The 16,756-nt window shown below is 54.6% G+C and overlaps 3 protein-coding genes across 5 annotated transcripts; 1 reads left to right on the top strand and 2 right to left on the bottom strand.

The window, feature by feature from the left end:
* Positions 1 to 167: 167 nt before the first annotated feature.
* WDR83OS (WD repeat domain 83 opposite strand) lies at positions 168 to 1,848 on the bottom strand. The gene is made up of 4 exons (XM_025366463.1): positions 1,443 to 1,848; positions 1,217 to 1,322; positions 617 to 714; positions 168 to 522 (listed from the first exon to the last, which is right to left on the bottom strand). Exons 1-4 carry the CDS (start codon positions 1,490 to 1,492, stop codon positions 456 to 458), a joined length of 321 nt encoding a protein of 106 aa, XP_025222248.1. The 5' UTR covers positions 1,493 to 1,848; the 3' UTR covers positions 168 to 455.
* On the top strand, positions 604 to 8,209 carry WDR83 (WD repeat domain 83). The gene is made up of 10 exons (XM_025366462.1): positions 604 to 724; positions 1,844 to 1,982; positions 2,066 to 2,186; positions 2,269 to 2,374; positions 2,660 to 2,708; positions 2,792 to 2,918; positions 5,280 to 5,347; positions 5,441 to 5,549; positions 5,634 to 5,748; positions 7,903 to 8,209. The coding sequence occupies exons 2-10, from the start codon at positions 1,880 to 1,882 to the stop codon at positions 8,050 to 8,052; spliced, it is 948 nt and encodes a 315-aa protein (XP_025222247.1). The 5' UTR covers positions 604 to 724; positions 1,844 to 1,879; the 3' UTR covers positions 8,053 to 8,209.
* DHPS (deoxyhypusine synthase) lies at positions 8,098 to 14,571 on the bottom strand. 3 transcript variants are annotated; one of them, XM_025366459.1, is made up of 9 exons: positions 14,242 to 14,571; positions 12,853 to 13,017; positions 12,493 to 12,614; positions 12,315 to 12,411; positions 12,149 to 12,235; positions 9,673 to 9,778; positions 9,490 to 9,593; positions 8,389 to 8,514; positions 8,098 to 8,310 (listed from the first exon to the last, which is right to left on the bottom strand). In XM_025366459.1, the coding sequence occupies exons 1-9, from the start codon at positions 14,446 to 14,448 to the stop codon at positions 8,215 to 8,217; spliced, it is 1,110 nt and encodes a 369-aa protein (XP_025222244.1). In that variant the 5' UTR covers positions 14,449 to 14,571; the 3' UTR covers positions 8,098 to 8,214. The 3 variants fall into 3 exon arrangements, with proteins under 3 accessions (XP_025222244.1, XP_025222245.1, XP_025222246.1); XM_025366460.1 differs by lacking the exon at positions 14,242 to 14,571 and adding an exon at positions 13,714 to 13,886; XM_025366461.1 differs by lacking the exon at positions 9,490 to 9,593 and having other exon boundaries at positions 8,389 to 8,477.
* Positions 14,572 to 16,756: the final 2,185 nt, after the last annotated feature.

Raw genomic sequence — 16,756 nt, forward strand, 5'->3', positions numbered from 1 at the left:
CAGAAGTCACTGTCTTGTTCCTAGCACCTGACTTAAGACACAAAGTTTATGAAGTAAGCAAGTGAACAGCCAGAAGTCTCCAGACTGGGGCTCCACGCCAGGCCTATGGAGCTAGAGCCCTTCCCCCCAGCTAGAAGGAACGCCCCAATGAACAGAAGAGGCTGACAGCCAGAGTGAAAAACTTTATTATTAACAGGCGACAACAAGAAAGCAAATGAATACCCTTAGAACATGGACAGCATCTCCCCCAGCAGCAGGCAGGGGAAAGGAGGCAGGAGGGGGTAGGCCTAGTGTGTTCCCTAGGAAAGGGCCAGGTTCCCTCCATCCAGCTGGAGGCACTGAGACGGCCTCATTCAGGGAAGTCCAGGATGGCAGCTGAGGGCAGCAGGTTGAGCAGCCAAAGCCCAGGCCTAGTGGATAAACAGGGTCCAAAATGTGACCTTTCTAGGCTGATATCACCACGGGGGCGTCATGGGCTGAGGATTCTGCAGATAGGACATCACCACGGCAGAGATGGACAGCCTGAGACAGGAGAGAGGTGTCAGTCCAGGATGGGCAGGCTGGAGTCCCCCCACCCCTTACTCAAGAGTCACTCGTTCTCTAGGCCAAGTCTCACATGAAGCTACTCATCATTTGCTTCGTGTCCTCTGAGCTCCGAGAGTTGGCAAAGCTGATGAAGGAGCAGTAGACAGCGACCCAAGCACACCACTTCAGCTGGGGAAAGGTAGGTGGGTGGGCAGGTCAGTGAAAGGCACAACAATGAGTCCCGAAGCCACCTTTCCAGACACCAGTTCATGCCCACTGATTCCATCTGATGCAGCTGGGACCTTGCCCCCGGGAACTCCTCAGTCCCACCTGCTCATGGCATACTCCAGATACATGGTTTCTAGTCCTACTGCCTGGACTGCGTCTCTCAGGGCCAAGACTCTGACATCCCACATGCTTAAGACCCTGCCCCTTTCCACGAGTCCCCTCCAAGTTGCTTCAAAGCCTGGCCCCACCCGCAGACCAATCTGCCACATCCCCGCCCTGACCCGAATTCTTGACTTCACCAAAGACTGGGGCTTTCTTGGCCCAGCGTCATCCCAGCCCCACTCCCGGCCGATCTCAGGTCCTGCCTCATCAGCAATGACAAGACGCCCGGCTTCATTCCAAACCCGCCCCCGGGCCTCGTTCTCAGGTCCAACTACACCCATAGAAGCTCAATCCCGCCCACCTTAAGCATGAGGCCGCACATGCTGAAGATCATGCCCAGCAGGTTCATGTAGTCCGGCGTCGGGTCGTCCAAGGCCGGGTTACATTCGCTGGGCGGGGGCTTGTACCTGCGACAGGCTCGAGGGTCAGGGGCGCTCAGGTCCTGTCCCCGGGATAGACAGACGCTTCCCAGGGCCCCGATCCACACCCCCAACCCGAACCCGTGGCCACGACGCTGGCGTCCTCACCTAAGCACTTTGTTCGGCCTCCGTGGGTCCGACATATTGTTAGTAGACATAGCGAGTCGAAGGCCAGGTCACGCCTCTTCCGCTGCAGAAATTGCAGCTTCCGGCGTGCCAGCTGAGGGCGGATTTTAGAGTAACACCCGAGGCCCTCACATTTCCGTTCCTCATGACAGAGGCTTGGACTCCTCCTACCCAGAGAACGGAAATTTAGGAGAATCCAGAAGTCTTCCTTGCAAAGGGGAAATTGGGAAAAGAACCTGAAATCGGGCTTCAATAGTTCCAACAAGAGCACCCAAATGCCAAAATGATGAACCCGGAAGTGATAAACAGGAAGTAGGTCAGGAAGAACAATAATAAGGTTACACCCAAGCGTGGGTTTCGAAGGCGCGGAATCTTCCATACAGACCGATTTAAGGCGGCGAGGAAGGGGTCCTGGGACCATGGCTTTCCCTGAGCCAAAGCCGCGGCCTCCGGAGCTGCCGCAGAAACGGTTGAAGACGCTGGACTGCGGGCAAGGGGCGGTGCGAGCCGTACGATTTAATGGTGAGCGCGTTAGTCTTCATTCTGGGTCCTCCTCCCGCCTCCTGAGGTCGGCGGCCCAGTAACCCCCGCCTGGTGTTCCCCAGTGGATGGCAATTACTGCCTGACGTGCGGCAGTGACAAGACCCTGAAGCTATGGAACCCGCTTCGGGGGACGCTGCTGCGGACGTACAGCGGCCACGGCTACGAGGTGCTGGATGCGGCCGGGTGAGCCGGGGGCCAGGCTGGGATGGGAGCGCTGAGGCTGGGATCCGAGGTCGATGCTGATCTTCCTCCTCCTGTACTCCAGCTCCTTTGACAACAGCAGTCTCTGCTCCGGCGGCGGGGACAAGGCGGTGGTTCTGTGGGATGTGGCATCAGGACAGGTCGTGCGCAAATTCCGGGGCCATGCAGGGGTGAGTGAAAGCCTGGAGACCCTCATACGAGCGGAGGGGACCCGTATTAGCGCATAGGTGGTGATGAGGCCACCCCCATTACACCGTAAGGATCCCTTCCCCAGATGACGATCCCCCGCTCCGCATGCCACGCTAGGCAGTCACCAACCCCTGTCCTTGCTGTTCCCCCAAAACCTTTCACCTCCCCTTCTAACCTTTGCCCTTGCTTTAACCGACACTGGGAACCCTGCCTTTATCCCAGTCCTCCAAAGTCCAGCCTCCTCTGAGTGGCAATAACTTTCTCAGAAGGTGAACACGGTGCAGTTTAATGAAGAGGCCACAGTTATCCTGTCCGGTGAGTCTGGGACCTACGCAGGGGGGTCCAGGATGCTGCCCTTCCCCTCCAAACCTGACCTCACCATCATGCTGGCCTCACAGGCTCTATTGATTCCAGTATCCGCTGTTGGGATTGCCGCTCACGGAGGCCTGAGCCAGTGCAGACACTGGATGAGGCCAGAGATGGCGTGTCCAGTGTGAAGGTGTCAGACCACGAGGTCCTGGCAGGGTGAGTGGAGCCAGGACCTGGTCTCAGCCGAGGTGCTAGTGGGAATCATAGCTGCCCCCATGCTCAGATTAAAACCTACTCTCAGCTGGGCACAGTGGCACACAGCTGTAGTCTCAGCTACTTGGGAGGCTGAGGTGGAAGGATCACTTGAGCCCAAGAGTTTGAGGGACCACTGCACTCCATGCTGGGTGAAAGTGAGACTGTCTAAAAAATAAAATAATAATCAAGCCGGGCATGGTGGCTCACACCTATAATCCCAGCACTTTTGGAGGCCGAGGAGGGCAGATCACTTGAGGTCAGGAGTTTGAGACCAGCCTGGCCAACATAGTGAAATCCCGTCTCTACTAAAAATAAAAAAATTAGCCGGGTGTGGTGATGGGAGCCTGTAATCCCAGCTACTTGGGAGGCTGAGGCAGGAGAATCACCTGAACCCGGGAGTTGGAGGTTGCAATGAGCCGAGATTGTGCCACTGCACTCCAGCCTGGGCAACAGAGTGAGACTCCGTCTCAAAAAAAAAAAAAAAAGATAAAATGAAACGATTTAAAAAATTAAATAAAAATAGACTGGGTGCGGTGGCTCACGCCTGTAATACCAACACTTTGGGAGGCTGAGGCAGGTGGATCCTGAGGTCAGGAGATCGAGACCATTCTGGCTAACACGCTGAAACCCTGTCTCTACTAAAAATTCAAAAAATTAGCTGGGCGTAGTGGCAGGTGCCTGTAGTCCCAGCTACTCGGGATGCTGAGGCAGGAGAATGGCGTGAACCCAGGAGGCAGAGCTTGCAGTGAGCCAAGATTGCACCGCTACACTCCAGCCTGGGCATCAGAGCGAGACTTCGTCTCAAAAATAAATAAACAAAATAAATTTAAAAAAATAATCATAAGGAAATTTTTTTTTTTTTTTTTTTTTTTTTTTTTTTTAAGATAGAGTCTCTGTCGCCAGGCTGGAGTACAGCGACGTGATCTTGGCTCACTGCAACCTCCAACTCCGGGGTTCAGGCAATTCTCCTGCCTCAGCCTCCTGAGTAGCTGGGACTACAGGCATACGCCACCACGCCTGGCTAATTTTTGTATTTTTAGTAGAGACGGGGTTTCACCATGTTGGCCAGGAGGGTCTCCATCTCTTGACCTTGTGATCCGCCTGCCTCGGCCTCCTAAAGTGCTGGAATTACAGGCGTGAGCCACCGCGCCCGGCGGAAATAATATATTTTCTATTCATTAAGTGGAAGTGAAGAGATCATCATAAAGATCTTCACATTGAGAAGGCAGAGGAGGAGGAGGAGGAGGGGTTGGTCTTGGTGTCTCAGGGCTGATAGAGGCAGAAGAAAATCCACATATAAGTGGACTCCTGGCCGGGCGCGGTGGCTCAAGCCTGTAATCCCAGCACTTTGGGAGGCCGAGACGGGCGGATCACGAGGTCAGGAGATCGAGACCATCCTGGCTAACACGGTGAAACCCCGTCTCTACTAAAAAATACAAAAAACTAGCCGGGCGAGGTGGCGGGTGCCTGTAGTCCCAGCTACTCGGGAGGCTGAGCCAGGAGAATGGCATGCACCCGGGAGGCGGAGCTTGCAGTGAGCTGAGATCCGGCCACTGCACTCCAGCCTGGGTGACAGAGCAAGACTCCGTCTCAAAAAAAAAAAAAAAAAAAATAAGTGGACTCCTTCAGTTCAAACCATGTTGTTCATGGATCAACTGTACTTTGAAAAGTGCTCCCTCTGGTGGCTGTGGGGGTGCAGGGAGACCAGAGCAGTCTAGATGGTGGTGCTGGGTAGTGGGGAAAGTGGTGGGACTGAGTACTGAGGAGGAGGAGCTGGAGAATACAGAAGGGGGAATTGGGCCAGGTGGGGTGGCTCATGCCTGTAATCCCAGCACTTTGGGAGGCTAAGGCGGGCGGATCACCTGAGGTTGGGAGTTCAACACCAGCCTGACCAACATGGAGAAACCCTGTCTCTACTAAAAATACAAAATTAGCAGGGCATGGTGGCGCATGCCTGTAATCCCATCTACTCAGGAGGCTGAGGCAGGAGAATCGTTTGAACCTGGGAGGCAGAGGTTGCAGTGAGCTGAGATCAGGCCATTGCACTCCAGCCTGGGCAACAAGAGCAAAACTCTCAAAAAAAAAAAAAAAAAAAAAGAAAAGGGAGAATCGGAAGGTCGCCAAGGGTTTGGAAAAGGGGTATGGGTCTTGGAAACGATGCAGTAGGACCTGACTGGCCCTGGGCCTGAGTCTCAAGGCCAGAGCTTCAGAATTCCACTCCTGTGCACTGGAAGAGCAGGCCCAGCCGGCTGGGAAGGCACAGGGCTGCCTGGAGCCATGGAGCCTACTCAAGGCTCCCGCTGGATCTACCCTCTCCCGCAGCTCCGTGGACGGCCGCATGAGACGCTATGACCTAAGGATGGGCCAGCTCTTCTCAGACTACGTGGGCAGTGAGTGTGGCCGGAGATGTGAGACAGGCAGGGAAGATGGGGGGCCAGCCAGGGGCACCCCAGCCTCACTCACCTATCCGTCCCTCCCCCAAGGCCCCATCACCTGCACCTGCTTCAGCCGGGACGGGCAGTGCACCCTGGTGTCCAGCCTGGACTCCACATTGCGGCTCCTGGACAAAGACACAGGGGAGCTGCTAGGCGAGTGAGTCCTTGTGGTGGTGGGGATCTCTTCCCTCCTCTCCCACCTCTGGAGAGGACCAAGCCCCCCGATCCTGTCCACCCTTAGGTACAAGGGCCATAAGAACCAGGAGTACAAGCTGGACTGCTGCCTAAGCGAGCGTGACACACATGTGGTCAGCTGCTCTGAGGACGGGAAGGTGTTCTTCTGGGACCTGGTGGAGGTGAGGTGCCCCCAGCCCTACTTCATACCTGAAGGCTAGGATCTTCTTTTTTCTGAGACAAGTCTTGCTCTGTTGCCCAGGCTAGAGTGCGGTGGCCCGATCTTGGCTCACTATAAACTCCGCCTCCCAAATTCAAGCGATTCTTCTGCCTCAGCCTTCTGAGTAGTTGGGATTGTAGGTGCATGCCACCATGCCCAGCTAATTTGTGTATTTTTAGTAGAGACAGGGTTTCACCATGTTGGTCAGGCTGGTCTTGAACTCCTGACCTCATGATCCGCCCACCTCAGCCTTCCAAAGTGCTGGGATTACAGGCCTGAGCCACCACGCCTGGCCCTTTTTCCTTTTTTTGAGATGGAGTCTCATGCTGTTGCCCAGGCTGGAATGTGGTGGCGCCATCTCAGCTTACTGCAACCTCTGCCCCCCAGGGTTCAGGTGATTCTCATGTCTCAGCCTCCCGAGTAGCTGGGATTACAGGCCCCCACCACCACACCTGGCTAACTTTTGTATTTTTAGTACAGACAGGGTTTCACCATGTTGGCCAGGCTGGTCTCAAACTCCTGACCTCAAGTGATCCACCCGCCTCGGCCTCCCAGAGTGCTGAGATTACAGGCCTGAGCCACCGTGCCCAGCTTGGGCTAGATGAGAAGGTGAGGCAGGAAGGGCATTCCAGGCAAAGGGAACAGCATATGTTGTGTAGAGGTGTGGCCAGCGCATGCGTCAGTCAGGAAACAAAGGCTTCAGGGTGGCGGCGGCTGCGGCAAGATCCAGGTTAGGCTGGGCCACAGATGCCAGGCCGAGCAACTAGCACTGACCCCTGGGCAAGGGGGAGCCGACGGCCATGTCTAACCCTGGGTGAGACAGGGCTGTAGTCATTCAAGAAACTGGAGCTACATCTGAGCATCCCTGTGTATGTTTTCAAGCCCTGAGCCCTGTCCTTGACATGTTCCAGCCTGGTGGGGAGTTAGGCCTGAAATAGACCATCCTGGTGTAGTGGGGTCAGAACTGGGGGAATCTTGGCCAAGGAGACATCAGCGCTGGGCTTGGCCAGGGGAACTAAGGCCCGTAAGAGGATGGAGGGAACTGGAGGCCCCTGGACTTGGCAGACAAGCTCTTGCTTTAGGAACTAAGATAGCAAGAATGTTCCACCTATTTCTTGTGGGCCCAGTAGAACAGAAGTTGCATTGGAGGGCAGACACATCAAGGGACATTTTCAAGGTGGAAAGAGGAACCATGGCTTGCTTGAGGAACTGTTTGCGTTTATGGTGACCAGGGGAAGTGGGGATCATGGGTGCTGCCAAGTGGACAGGATGGAGCCCAGCTTGTGGCAGGGAACACGCAAGCTGCGAGCAAGGCATGCTCCAAGCATGGTAGTGGCAGAAAATCAGCGGTTTCTGGACACAGTCTAGAAGCAGAGCCAAGAGGAATGACTGATAGAGGAACGTGTGGTACAAGAAAAAGACTCCCGGCCAGGAGCAGTGACTCACGCCTGTCATCCCAGCACTTTGGGAGGCCGAGGGGGGTGGATCCATGAGGTCAGGAGATAAAGATCATCCTGGCCAACATGGTGAAACCCCGTCTGTACTAAAAATACAAAAATTAGCTGGGCATGGTTGTGTGTGCCTGTAATCCCAGCTACTCGGGAGGCTGAGGCAGGAGAACCCCTTGAACCAGGGAGTTGGAGGTTGCAGTGAGCCGAGATCGCACCACTGCACTCCAGCCTGTCAACAGAGCGAGACTGTCTCAAAAAAAAAAAGAAAAGAAAAAGGCTCCCAAAGCCAGGCGCGGTGGCTCACACCTGTAATCCCAGCACTTTGGGAGGCCAAGGCAGGAGGATCCCTTGAGGCCAGGAGTTCCAGACCAGCCTGGTCAACATGGTAAGACCCCATCTCTGTTATTTTAAAAAATGAAAAGTCAATAAAAGAGGCTCCCAAGACATGCAGCCTGAACACCTGGTAGGACAGAGCTACTGTGGGTCTCAGTCTGGGGTAGGTTCATTTTGCAGTGTCCAGGAGGCAATTAGAGGCAGGTGGCTGAAGGTCAGGCGAGAGGTGACTGAGAGCTTCAGGCAGGACTGAGATGGGGGGTGCCCAGCGACCTCAGGAACGAGGGGACAGCCCAGCCACAAATAACCACTCTCTACCCCTTGCTCCACAGGGTGCCCTGGCTCTGGCCCTGTCTGTGGGTCGTGGCGTGGTGCAGTCGCTGGCCTACCACCCCACGGAGCCCTGCCTGCTGACCGCCATGGGGGGCAGCGTCCAGTGCTGGCGGGAAGAGACCTATGAGGCAGAGGATGGAGCAGGCTGAAGCCAGGGGACCCACCAACAGGACCACGGACCGAGACACAGATGCGGAAGGACTGCAGAGACCATTTTATTCTAGAGACGTGGCTGACCAAAAAGTAGGGGAGGGGCTGGGTCTGCAAATTAATAAATAGAGGAGGGGGTAAGACCTTGGGACAGCAGCTGCTCAGTCCTCGTTCTTCTCATGCATGAAGGCATCTATCTTCTGGGCAAAGGTTTCAGCCACGAGCAGGGGGAAGACCAGGGAAGCGTCGGCATACACCTGGGTAGGGGGGAACCTGGGTAAGCCATGGGTCCCATGCCCAAGGTCCCAAAGACCCTGTGCCCAGTCAGCCCTTACCTTGACGGGCTGTGCATCCACCCGGATCTTGCCCCAGGAGACAGCCTCGTCTGGTCGGGCACCCGAGTCGGAGCCATCAAACTCCTGGGCTGTGTTGATGTAGACAGCATAGTCGGCCCCGTTCCGCTGTGGGGAGAGGAGGGGCACGGCGGGCCCAGTTAGCCAGTCACAGGAGACAGACACAGAGGGAGGACACCATAGCCAAACAGGCTGAGAGGTGTGTCCCAGATGAAGGAAGCCCTTTGCAGACCCTCGCTCCCAGACAGGGCCCATGTCAATGTCTGGGGTCACTAGAGCTGCTGGGCAACAACGGCCCGTGTTTCCCCAGACCCAGCAGCCAGGTGTCAACAACCCTGCCCCATCGGCAAGGCAAGAGCTGCCAGCAACTGTATCCTCAGAAGCCCTCCAAATCCAACCACCTTCCGCCTCCACGGTGCCCATCCTGATCCGTGCATGGTCACCACCGTCCTGGACTGGAGTTTTTACTCACCCGCCACCATCTGTTCACCACATGGCCACCAGGGGGAGCATGGGAACCCGAGTCAAGTCCTCTCCCACCTCCCTCAGGGCAAAGACCAAAGCCGTGCCTCAGCCCACAGGACCCAGCAGACTGCCTGTGGCACCTCGCTGCATCACCTCCTGGCCCTCACCACTCCACTTTCCCTCACCAGGTTCCCAGCTGTTCCTGGATTACTTCAGGCACCCCAGAGCCTTTGCACTGGCTGTTCCCTCTCCTGGGAACTTTGCAATCCAGAAGCTCAATCCTACCACAGCAGCTGCAACTCCTGGCACGGGAGACAACCACATGGCTCCTGGGAGATGCCTCCCCAAACCCCTGCTCCCAGCTCATACTTCCAGAAGCCTCCTTCCAAAACCCCCTGTTAGACAGAACCCCTTTCTCTTATCCCATCATCTAGTATTCTCCATAGCAATGACTGCCCCGACATAGATGTCACTTGTTTGCTATCTCCCCTACTAGAACATCAGTCCCAGGGGAGCAGGGATCCTGGTTTGTCTAGTTCATGCTGTCTCCCCAGCGCATGGCATAGGCCTAGCACACAGCACGTCTGCACAGTGGGCCGAAGCACCACCCCCACTCACCATGAGGTTGGCATTGGCGATGTGGTGCTTGACCACGCCCCCGCCCAGAATGATCATCCCAGTGCCCTTGGCAAAGATGGCCTGCGTGTTGATGAGCCTCAGGTCTGGGGAAAGAGGGTCTAAGTCAGGCCTTGGACTTAGCCGGCCCTCCTTCCCGTCTCCTCTGTGGCCCCAGCGCCTCACCCTCAACGATGTCCAGGACCAGGCCCGGGTTCTTGTAGGAATGGAAGAAGATCATGTCGCCCAGCGAGCCGTCTGTAAGTGCGGGACTAAACACAGGGATGTGGTTCTGCAGAGAACATAACAGGACAGTGGCTGGAGCTCAGAGCCTTGTCCCCATGCCGGCTGCATCACTCTCTGACTGTGGGCGGGGTGCCTAATTTATCTAGGACTGTTTCCTCAATTATAAAATAAGCGTCACAGTAACACCTCTCACAGATGAGGCCTATATGAGAAAACCCACAGAAAATACTTAGGATAGTACCCAGCACGTAAAGAACCAGCCTATTCTTAGCTTGCTGAGCTGTTTCTCTTTTTTTTCCTGAGATGGAGTTTCACTTGTTGCCCTGGCTGAAGTGCAATAGCACAATCTTGACTCACTGCAACCTCTGCCTCCTGGGTTCCAGTGATTCCCCTGCTTCAGCCTCTGGAGTAGCTAGGATTACAGGCATGTGCCACCACACTCAGCTAATTTTGCTTTTTTTTTTTTTTTCTTAGTAAAGATGGGGTTTCACCATGTTGGCCGGGCTGGTCTTGAACTCCTGACTTCAGGTGATCCACCACTTCGGCCTCCCAAAGTACTGGGATTACAAGCATGAGCCACTGTGCCCGGCCCTCTGTCTCTTTTCTAAAGAGCCAGCTTGTGGCCGGGCGCGATGGCTTGCGCCTATAATCCCAGCACTTTGGGAGGCCGAGGCGGGTGGATTGCCTGAGGTTGGGAGCTCTAGACCAGCCTGACCAACATGGAGAAACCTCGTCTCTACAAAAAATGCAAAATTAGCCAGGCGTGGTGGCACATGCCTGTAATCCCAGCTACTTGGGAACTTGGGAGGCTGAAGCAGGAGAAATGCTTGAACCCAGGAGGTAGAGGTTGCTGTGAGCCAAGATCGCACCATTGAACTCCAGCCTGGCCAACAAGAGTGAAATTCTGTTTAAAAAAAAAAAAAGAGCCAGCTTGTACAACATGGTGAGTCCCCATCTCTACAAAAAAAATTAGCCAGGCATGGTGGCAAGCACCTGTAGTCCCAGCTACTCAGCAGGCTGAGGCAGGAGAATCGATTGAGCCCAGAAGCTCAAGACAGCAGTGAGTCATTATTGTGCCATTGCACTCCTGCCTGGGCAACAGAGTGAGACCCTGTCTCGTAAAAAAGAAAGAATAGGTAGGCTGGGTGTGGTGGCTCACATCTGTAATCCCAGTACTTTGGGAGGCCAACGCGGGCGGATCACTTGAGGTCAGGAGTTCAACACCAGCCTGGCCAACATGGTGAACCCCCATCTCTACAAAAATACAAAAATTAGCTGGGCATGATGGTGGGCGCATGTAATCCCAGCTACTCAGTAGGCTGAGGCGGGAGAATCACTTTAACCTGGGAGGCAGAGGTTGCAGTGAGCTGAAATCATACCATTGCACTCCAGCCCGGGTGACAGAGTAAGACTGTCTCAAAAAAAAAAAAAAAAAAGGGCTGGGCACAGTGGCTCACGCCTTTAATCCCAGCACTTTGGGAGGCCGAGGTAGGCCGAGGTGGGCGGATCACGAGGTCAGGAGATCGAGACCAGCCTGGCTAACACAGTCAAACGCCGTCTCTACTGAAAATACAAAAGATTAGCTGGGTGTGTCGGCGGACGCCCGTAGTCCCAGCTACTTGGGAGACTGAGGCAGGAGAATGGCATAAACCCAGGAGGTGGAGCTTGCAGAGAGCCAAGATCGCCACTGCACTCCAGCCTGGGCAACACAGCGAGACTCCATCTCAAAAAAAAAAAAAAAGGGTAGGGAGCCTTTTTCTTTTTTTCCAGATTCTGATTCTCTAATTAAAGGGAGTGGCTATCTCTTATTTTATAGCCTCTGGGAGTGTGGGACCCAGAGCCAGGCCCCAGGGGAGTCGCTAAGTGCTGCCCCTACTGTTCCAGAGATAGTCTGGGAGGAGCATAAGGATGCTGAGGCCCCACTAGTTATCTGTGTGACTTGGGACAAAATTACCTAGCCTGGCCAGGCACAGTGGCTCATGCCTCTAATCCCAGCACTTTGGGAGGCCAAAGTGGGAGGATTGCCTGAGGCTAGGAGTTCAAGACCAGCCTGGGCAACATACGGAGCCCCCCCGCCCCATCTCTACAAAACAATTTTAAAATTAGCTGGTCATGGTGGCATGTGCCTGTGGTCCCAGCTACTCGAGAGGCTGAGGTGGGAGGACTGCTTGGCCCCAGGAGGTTGAGGCTGCAGTGAGCTGTGATCACATCACTGCACTCCAGCCTAGGTGACAGAGCCAGATCCTGTCTCAAAAAAAAAAAAAAAAAAAAAAAATTTACCATGCCTATCTGTGTTTGAGTCTCCTCATCTAAGCGTGAGGATGCTGAGAATAACAGTGGTGAATCCCCAGGTGGCTGGAAAGATGAAGTAACACATGTCAAAGTCTGGCTACTTTGCCCCCGCTTAGGTCCTCACCTTCTGGGCCCAGTAATACACGGACTCTGGGTTGTTGATCTCCTTGCCCAGCCGGGCGATCATCTTAGAAGGCGTCCACTTTACACCCTAGGAGAAGATGTGAGCTTCAGGCCATGCCTCCCCTGACTCCCACTGGACTGGCCCCTCCAGGTTGCCCCAGCCCCACCTCTGTGTTCTGCTCCAGCACCATCTGGTCCAGAATGGGCATCAGCCAGTCCTCAAACTTGCAGTAATTGTCATTGGGCACCAGCAGGTTTCCGATCCTGAGGACAGGAAGCATGTGGGCATCAGGCCCCAGGACCCTTGGTCCAGCTCCCCTGCCCAGCACCACTCAGGGTTCTCACCTATTGATTCCGTTCTCCCGGAGCTCCTTCCCCCTGAGGCTAAACTCGCCCAAGTATGTGGGCGCCAGGCACTTGATAAGGTCCTCCTCCACGCCGCCAGCTGTGGTCACCAATACATCCACCTGCAGCCACAGGGCAGTGAAGTTGGCCCAAGAAGGAAGCCCCGGCCCTCATTCTGGGCAGGACTTCTAACCTCATCCTTGTCCAGTGACTCCTACCAGGGAGCTCTGCTACAAAACAAAACTCGATTCTGTTCCTCTGCTTATAACAGACCCCTATCTCCCCATCTCACTTAAACGATCAATAACTGCATCGCCCATTGACCCAGAGGCCAAGGCCACGGCCCCACCAGGTCCCCACCATGTTGTGCTGCACAAGGTAGCGAATGGTCTCACGGATGCCTGAACTGATGAGGTTGGATGTATATCCCAGGAAAATGGTGCAGCCGGTAAGTGGGCGGCGGCTCTGGGTCAGGTCTGCATGCTGGTCTTCATCCTGTGACAGTGGTTCCAGCTTCTTCTCGATCTGAGAGTAAGAGCCAAGTCGAGTTAAGCACTGGCGTTAAATCCCAGACCCAGGACTCCAGGTGGGCTCCAGAAACAGATTTCACCCCAGGCCCTGCACAGTCAGGGATACAGGACCAGTTCTACAGGGGACCAAGGTACATCTCCTGTGCAAACTCTGCCCCTTCCCAGACCAGATCTCAGGACACGCGTTAAGGATTTGCCCCCACCCTTTTTTTTTAGACAGAGTTTCACTCTTGTTGCCCATGCTAGAGTGCAATGGCGCAATTTTGGCTCACCGCAACCTCCGTCTCTCAGGTTCAAGCAATTCTCCTGCCTCAGCCTCCCAAGTAGCTGAGATTACAGGCATGCACCACCACGCCCGGCTAATTTTGTCTTTTTAGTAGAGACGGGGTTTCTCCATGTTGGTCAGGCTGGTCTCGAACTCCCAACCTCAGGTGATCCGCCCGCCTCAGCCTCCCAAAATGCTGAGATTACAGGAGTGAGCCACCGTGCCCGGACGTATTTTTTTTTTTTTTTTTTGAGACAGAGTATGGCTCTGTCACCAGACTGGATTGCAGTGGCGCGATCTCGCTGCAACCTCCACCTTCCGGGTTGAAGCGATTCTCCTGCCTCAGCCTCCGGAGTAGCTGGGACTACAGGCGCGCATCACCATGCCCGGCTAATTTTTTGAATTTTAGTAGAGACAGGGTTTCACCATGTTGGCCAGGCTGGTCTCGAACTCCTGATCTAGTGATCCACCCGCCTCGGCTTCCCAAAATGCTGGGATTACAGGCATAAGCCACCGCGCCCAGCCAGCCCCCACCTTTTTAGGAATCAGAGAGCATCTCCTTTCAGATCCGGTCCCTTCCCCGCTGGGAAAAGCAAATCTAAATTCAATCACCGTCCAGACTTACGCTCCTCCTCCCAAATCCTCCCTTAACTTGTATAGCCTCAGGCTCAGCCCATTCCAGAAAGCTTTAAATTTACCTGGAACCCGCTCCCACACCGAGAATCAGTCCTTGCCTCCTCGGGCTACCGTACTACCCTGTAACTACTACAGTGCAAAATCCCCTTCCCAGGACAGAAACTCCCGCCCAGAATATGTCCCACCTTCCTCCAACTATTGGGCCGCTCAAATAAAAGACACATCCCCTCCACTGGAAGCCCTGCCCCCATCTAGTACCGCACTGGTTCTACAAGCCACGCCCCTCCGCGTCCCTAGAAGTCCCGCCCCCGTCCTCACCATGGCATTGACTTGCTGTACAGCGCGCCCGAAGTTGGTGGCCTGGAAGCCGGTGGTGCCGAAGGCTTTCAGCAGCGCGCGGTAATCCACACCGCGGTTGAAGTCGTAGCCCCGAACCTGGGTGCTTTCGGGCGGCAACGTCGAGCTGTGCTTTAGCACGGCGGCCAGCGCCGCCGCTGGCGCCTCCCGTTCCGGGGAACCTTCCATGCGCCTGTAGCCAGCTCTCGAGTCAGAGCGGCCCCTAGCCGGGCTTACGGCGGCCCAGAAACGCGTTAATCCCCGACGCGCGCGTCTCGCAGGAGCACAGGAAGTAGGGAAAGCGTTTTTGGAAGAAAGACCGGAAGTTGATTTATCACGTGACCATTTTTAGGCCCTGTAAACCTGGTCGCCGCCATCTTTGCGCATGTGTTCCGTAATACGGAAGCCGCGAGGAGCCTTTAGGTCTTGTCTTTTTCTTTTTTCTTTCTTTTCTCTTTTTTCTTTCTTTCTTTCTTTCTTTCTTTCTTTCTTTCTTTCTTTCTTTCTTTCTTTCTTTNGGACTACAGGCGCCTGCCACCTCGCCCGGCTAGTTTTTCGTATTTTTCAGTAGAGACGGGGTTTCACCGTGTTAGCCAGGATGGTCTCGAACTCCTGACCTCGTGATCCGCCCATCTCGGCCTCCCAAAGTGCTGGGATTACAGGCTTGAGCCACCGCGCCCGGCCTCTTTTTTCTTTCTTTTCTCTTTTTTCTTTCTTTCTTTCTTTCTTTCTTTCTTTCTTTCTTTCTTTCTTTCTTTCTTCTTTCTTTCTTCCTTTCTTTTCTTTCTTTCTTTCTTCTTTCTTTCCTTCCTTCCTTCCTTTTCTTTCCTTCCTTTTCTTTCCTTCCTTTTCTTTCCTTCCTTTCTTTCCTTTTCCCTCTCTCCCTCCCTCCCTCCCGTCCTCCTTCCTTCCTTCCTTTCTTCTTTCATTCGATACAGGGTTTCACTCTTGTCGCCCAGGCTGGAGTGCAATTGCGCGATCTCAGCTCACTGCAACCTCCACCTTCCGGGTTCAAGCGATTCTCCTTCCTCAGCCTCCCAAGTAGCTGGGACTACAGGCATACACCACCACGCGCGGCTAATTTTGTATTTTTAGTAGAGACAGGGTTTCTCTTTGTTGGTCAGACTGGTCTCGAACTTCCGACCTCAGGTGATCCGCCCGCCTCGGCCTCCCAAAGTGCTGGGATTACAGGCGTGAGCCACCGCGCCAGGCCTTTACGCCTTTTCATGTGTTCCCGACTTCGCATGAAGATTCTTTTTTATTTGTATTATTTATTTAATTTATTTTTGAGACAGAGTTATGCTCTTGTTGCGCAGGCTGGAGTGCAGTGTTGCAATCTCGGCTCACGGCAAATCCTGCTCCCCTAGTTCAAGCGATTCTCCTGCCTCAGCCTCCCGAGTTGCTGGGATTATAGGCACCCACCACCACGCCTGGCTAATTTTTGTATTTTCAGTAGAGACGGCATTTCACCATGTTGACAAGGCTGGTTCTGACCTCACGTGATCCGTCAGCCTCGGCCTTCCAAAGTGCTGGGATTACAGGCGTGAGCCACTGCCCCCAGCCAAGATTTTAATGCCGCCTGCTGGAGACCCACCGCTTTGCCGGCGCTCGCCCATTCATTTCTCTTCTGTCCCCTTGGGAGGAGACGCTGGTTTTGTTGTTGTTACCTTTTTTTTTTTTTTTTTTGAGACGGAGTCTTGCTCTGTCACCCAGGCTGGAGTGCAGTGGCCGGATCTCAGCTCACTGCAAGCTCCGCCTCCTGGGTTCACGCCATTCTCCTGCCTCAGCCTCCCAAGTAGCTGAGACTACAGGCGCCCGCCACCTCGCCCGGCTAGTTTTTTGTGTTTTTTAGTAGAGACGGGGTTTCACCGTGTTAGCCAGGATGGTCTGGATCTCCTGACCTCATGATCCACCCATCTCGGCCTCCCAAAGTGCTGGGATTACAGGCTTGAGCCACCGCGCCCGGCCTGTTTTTGTTTTTGTTTGTTTGTTTGTTTTTGAGATAGTCTTGCGCTGTCACCCAGGCTGGAGCGCAGTGGCACGACGTCGGCTCACTGCAACCTCTGCCTCCCGGGTTCACACCATTCTCCTGCCTCAGCCTCCCGAGTAACTGGTACTACAGGCGCACGCCACCACGCCTGGCTAATTTTTTGTATTTTTAGTAGAGATGGGGTTTCACCGTGTTAGCCAGGCTGGTCTTGATCTCCTGAACTCGTGATCCGCCCGCCTTGGCCTCCCAAAGTGCTGGGATTACAGGCTTGAGCCACCGCGCCCGGCCTGCTGTTTTTTGATAGGGTCTCACTCTGTCGCCAGGCTGGAGTGCTGTGACGCGATCTCGGCCCACTGCAACCTCCGACTCCCGAACTCAGGTCATCTTTCCACCCCAGCATCCCGACAAGCTGGGACTATAGGTGTGTACCACCGTCCCCAGGTAATTTTTCTTATGAGGATTGCTTCTCAAGCGTCACCCATGGACAGGATTTCCATCACCAGGCAG

Source organism: Theropithecus gelada, chromosome 19 (assembly GCF_003255815.1).
Source record: "Theropithecus gelada isolate Dixy chromosome 19, Tgel_1.0, whole genome shotgun sequence".
Lineage (NCBI taxonomy): Eukaryota > Metazoa > Chordata > Mammalia > Primates > Cercopithecidae > Theropithecus > Theropithecus gelada.

Excerpts from the sequence above, each read along its gene's own strand:
- WDR83 (XM_025366462.1), top strand. The coding sequence starts at position 1,880 with ATGGCTTTCCCTGAGCCAAAGCCGCGGCCTCCGGAGCTGCCGCAGAAA. Across the intron at positions 1,983-2,065 it reads GCGAGCCGTACGATTTAATG|TGGATGGCAATTACTGCCTG; the intron begins GTGAGCGCGTTA and ends GGTGTTCCCCAG. Across the intron at positions 5,348-5,440 it reads CTTCTCAGACTACGTGGGCA|GCCCCATCACCTGCACCTGC; the intron begins GTGAGTGTGGCC and ends CCCTCCCCCAAG.
- DHPS (XM_025366459.1), bottom strand. The coding sequence starts at position 14,448 with ATGGAAGGTTCCCCGGAACGGGAGGCGCCAGCGGCGGCGCTGGCCGCC. Across the intron at positions 9,779-12,148 it reads TGTATTACTGGGCCCAGAAG|AACCACATCCCTGTGTTTAG; the intron begins GTGAGGACCTAA and ends TGTTCTCTGCAG. Across the intron at positions 8,311-8,388 it reads TGGATGCACAGCCCGTCAAG|GTGTATGCCGACGCTTCCCT; the intron begins GTAAGGGCTGAC and ends CCCCCTACCCAG.
- WDR83OS (XM_025366463.1), bottom strand. The coding sequence starts at position 1,492 with ATGTCTACTAACAATATGTCGGACCCACGGAGGCCGAACAAAGTGCTT. Across the intron at positions 715-1,216 it reads TGTGCGGCCTCATGCTTAAG|CTGAAGTGGTGTGCTTGGGT; the intron begins GTGGGCGGGATT and ends ACCTTTCCCCAG. Across the intron at positions 523-616 it reads CAAATGATGAGTAGCTTCAT|GCTGTCCATCTCTGCCGTGG; the intron begins GTGAGACTTGGC and ends CTCCTGTCTCAG.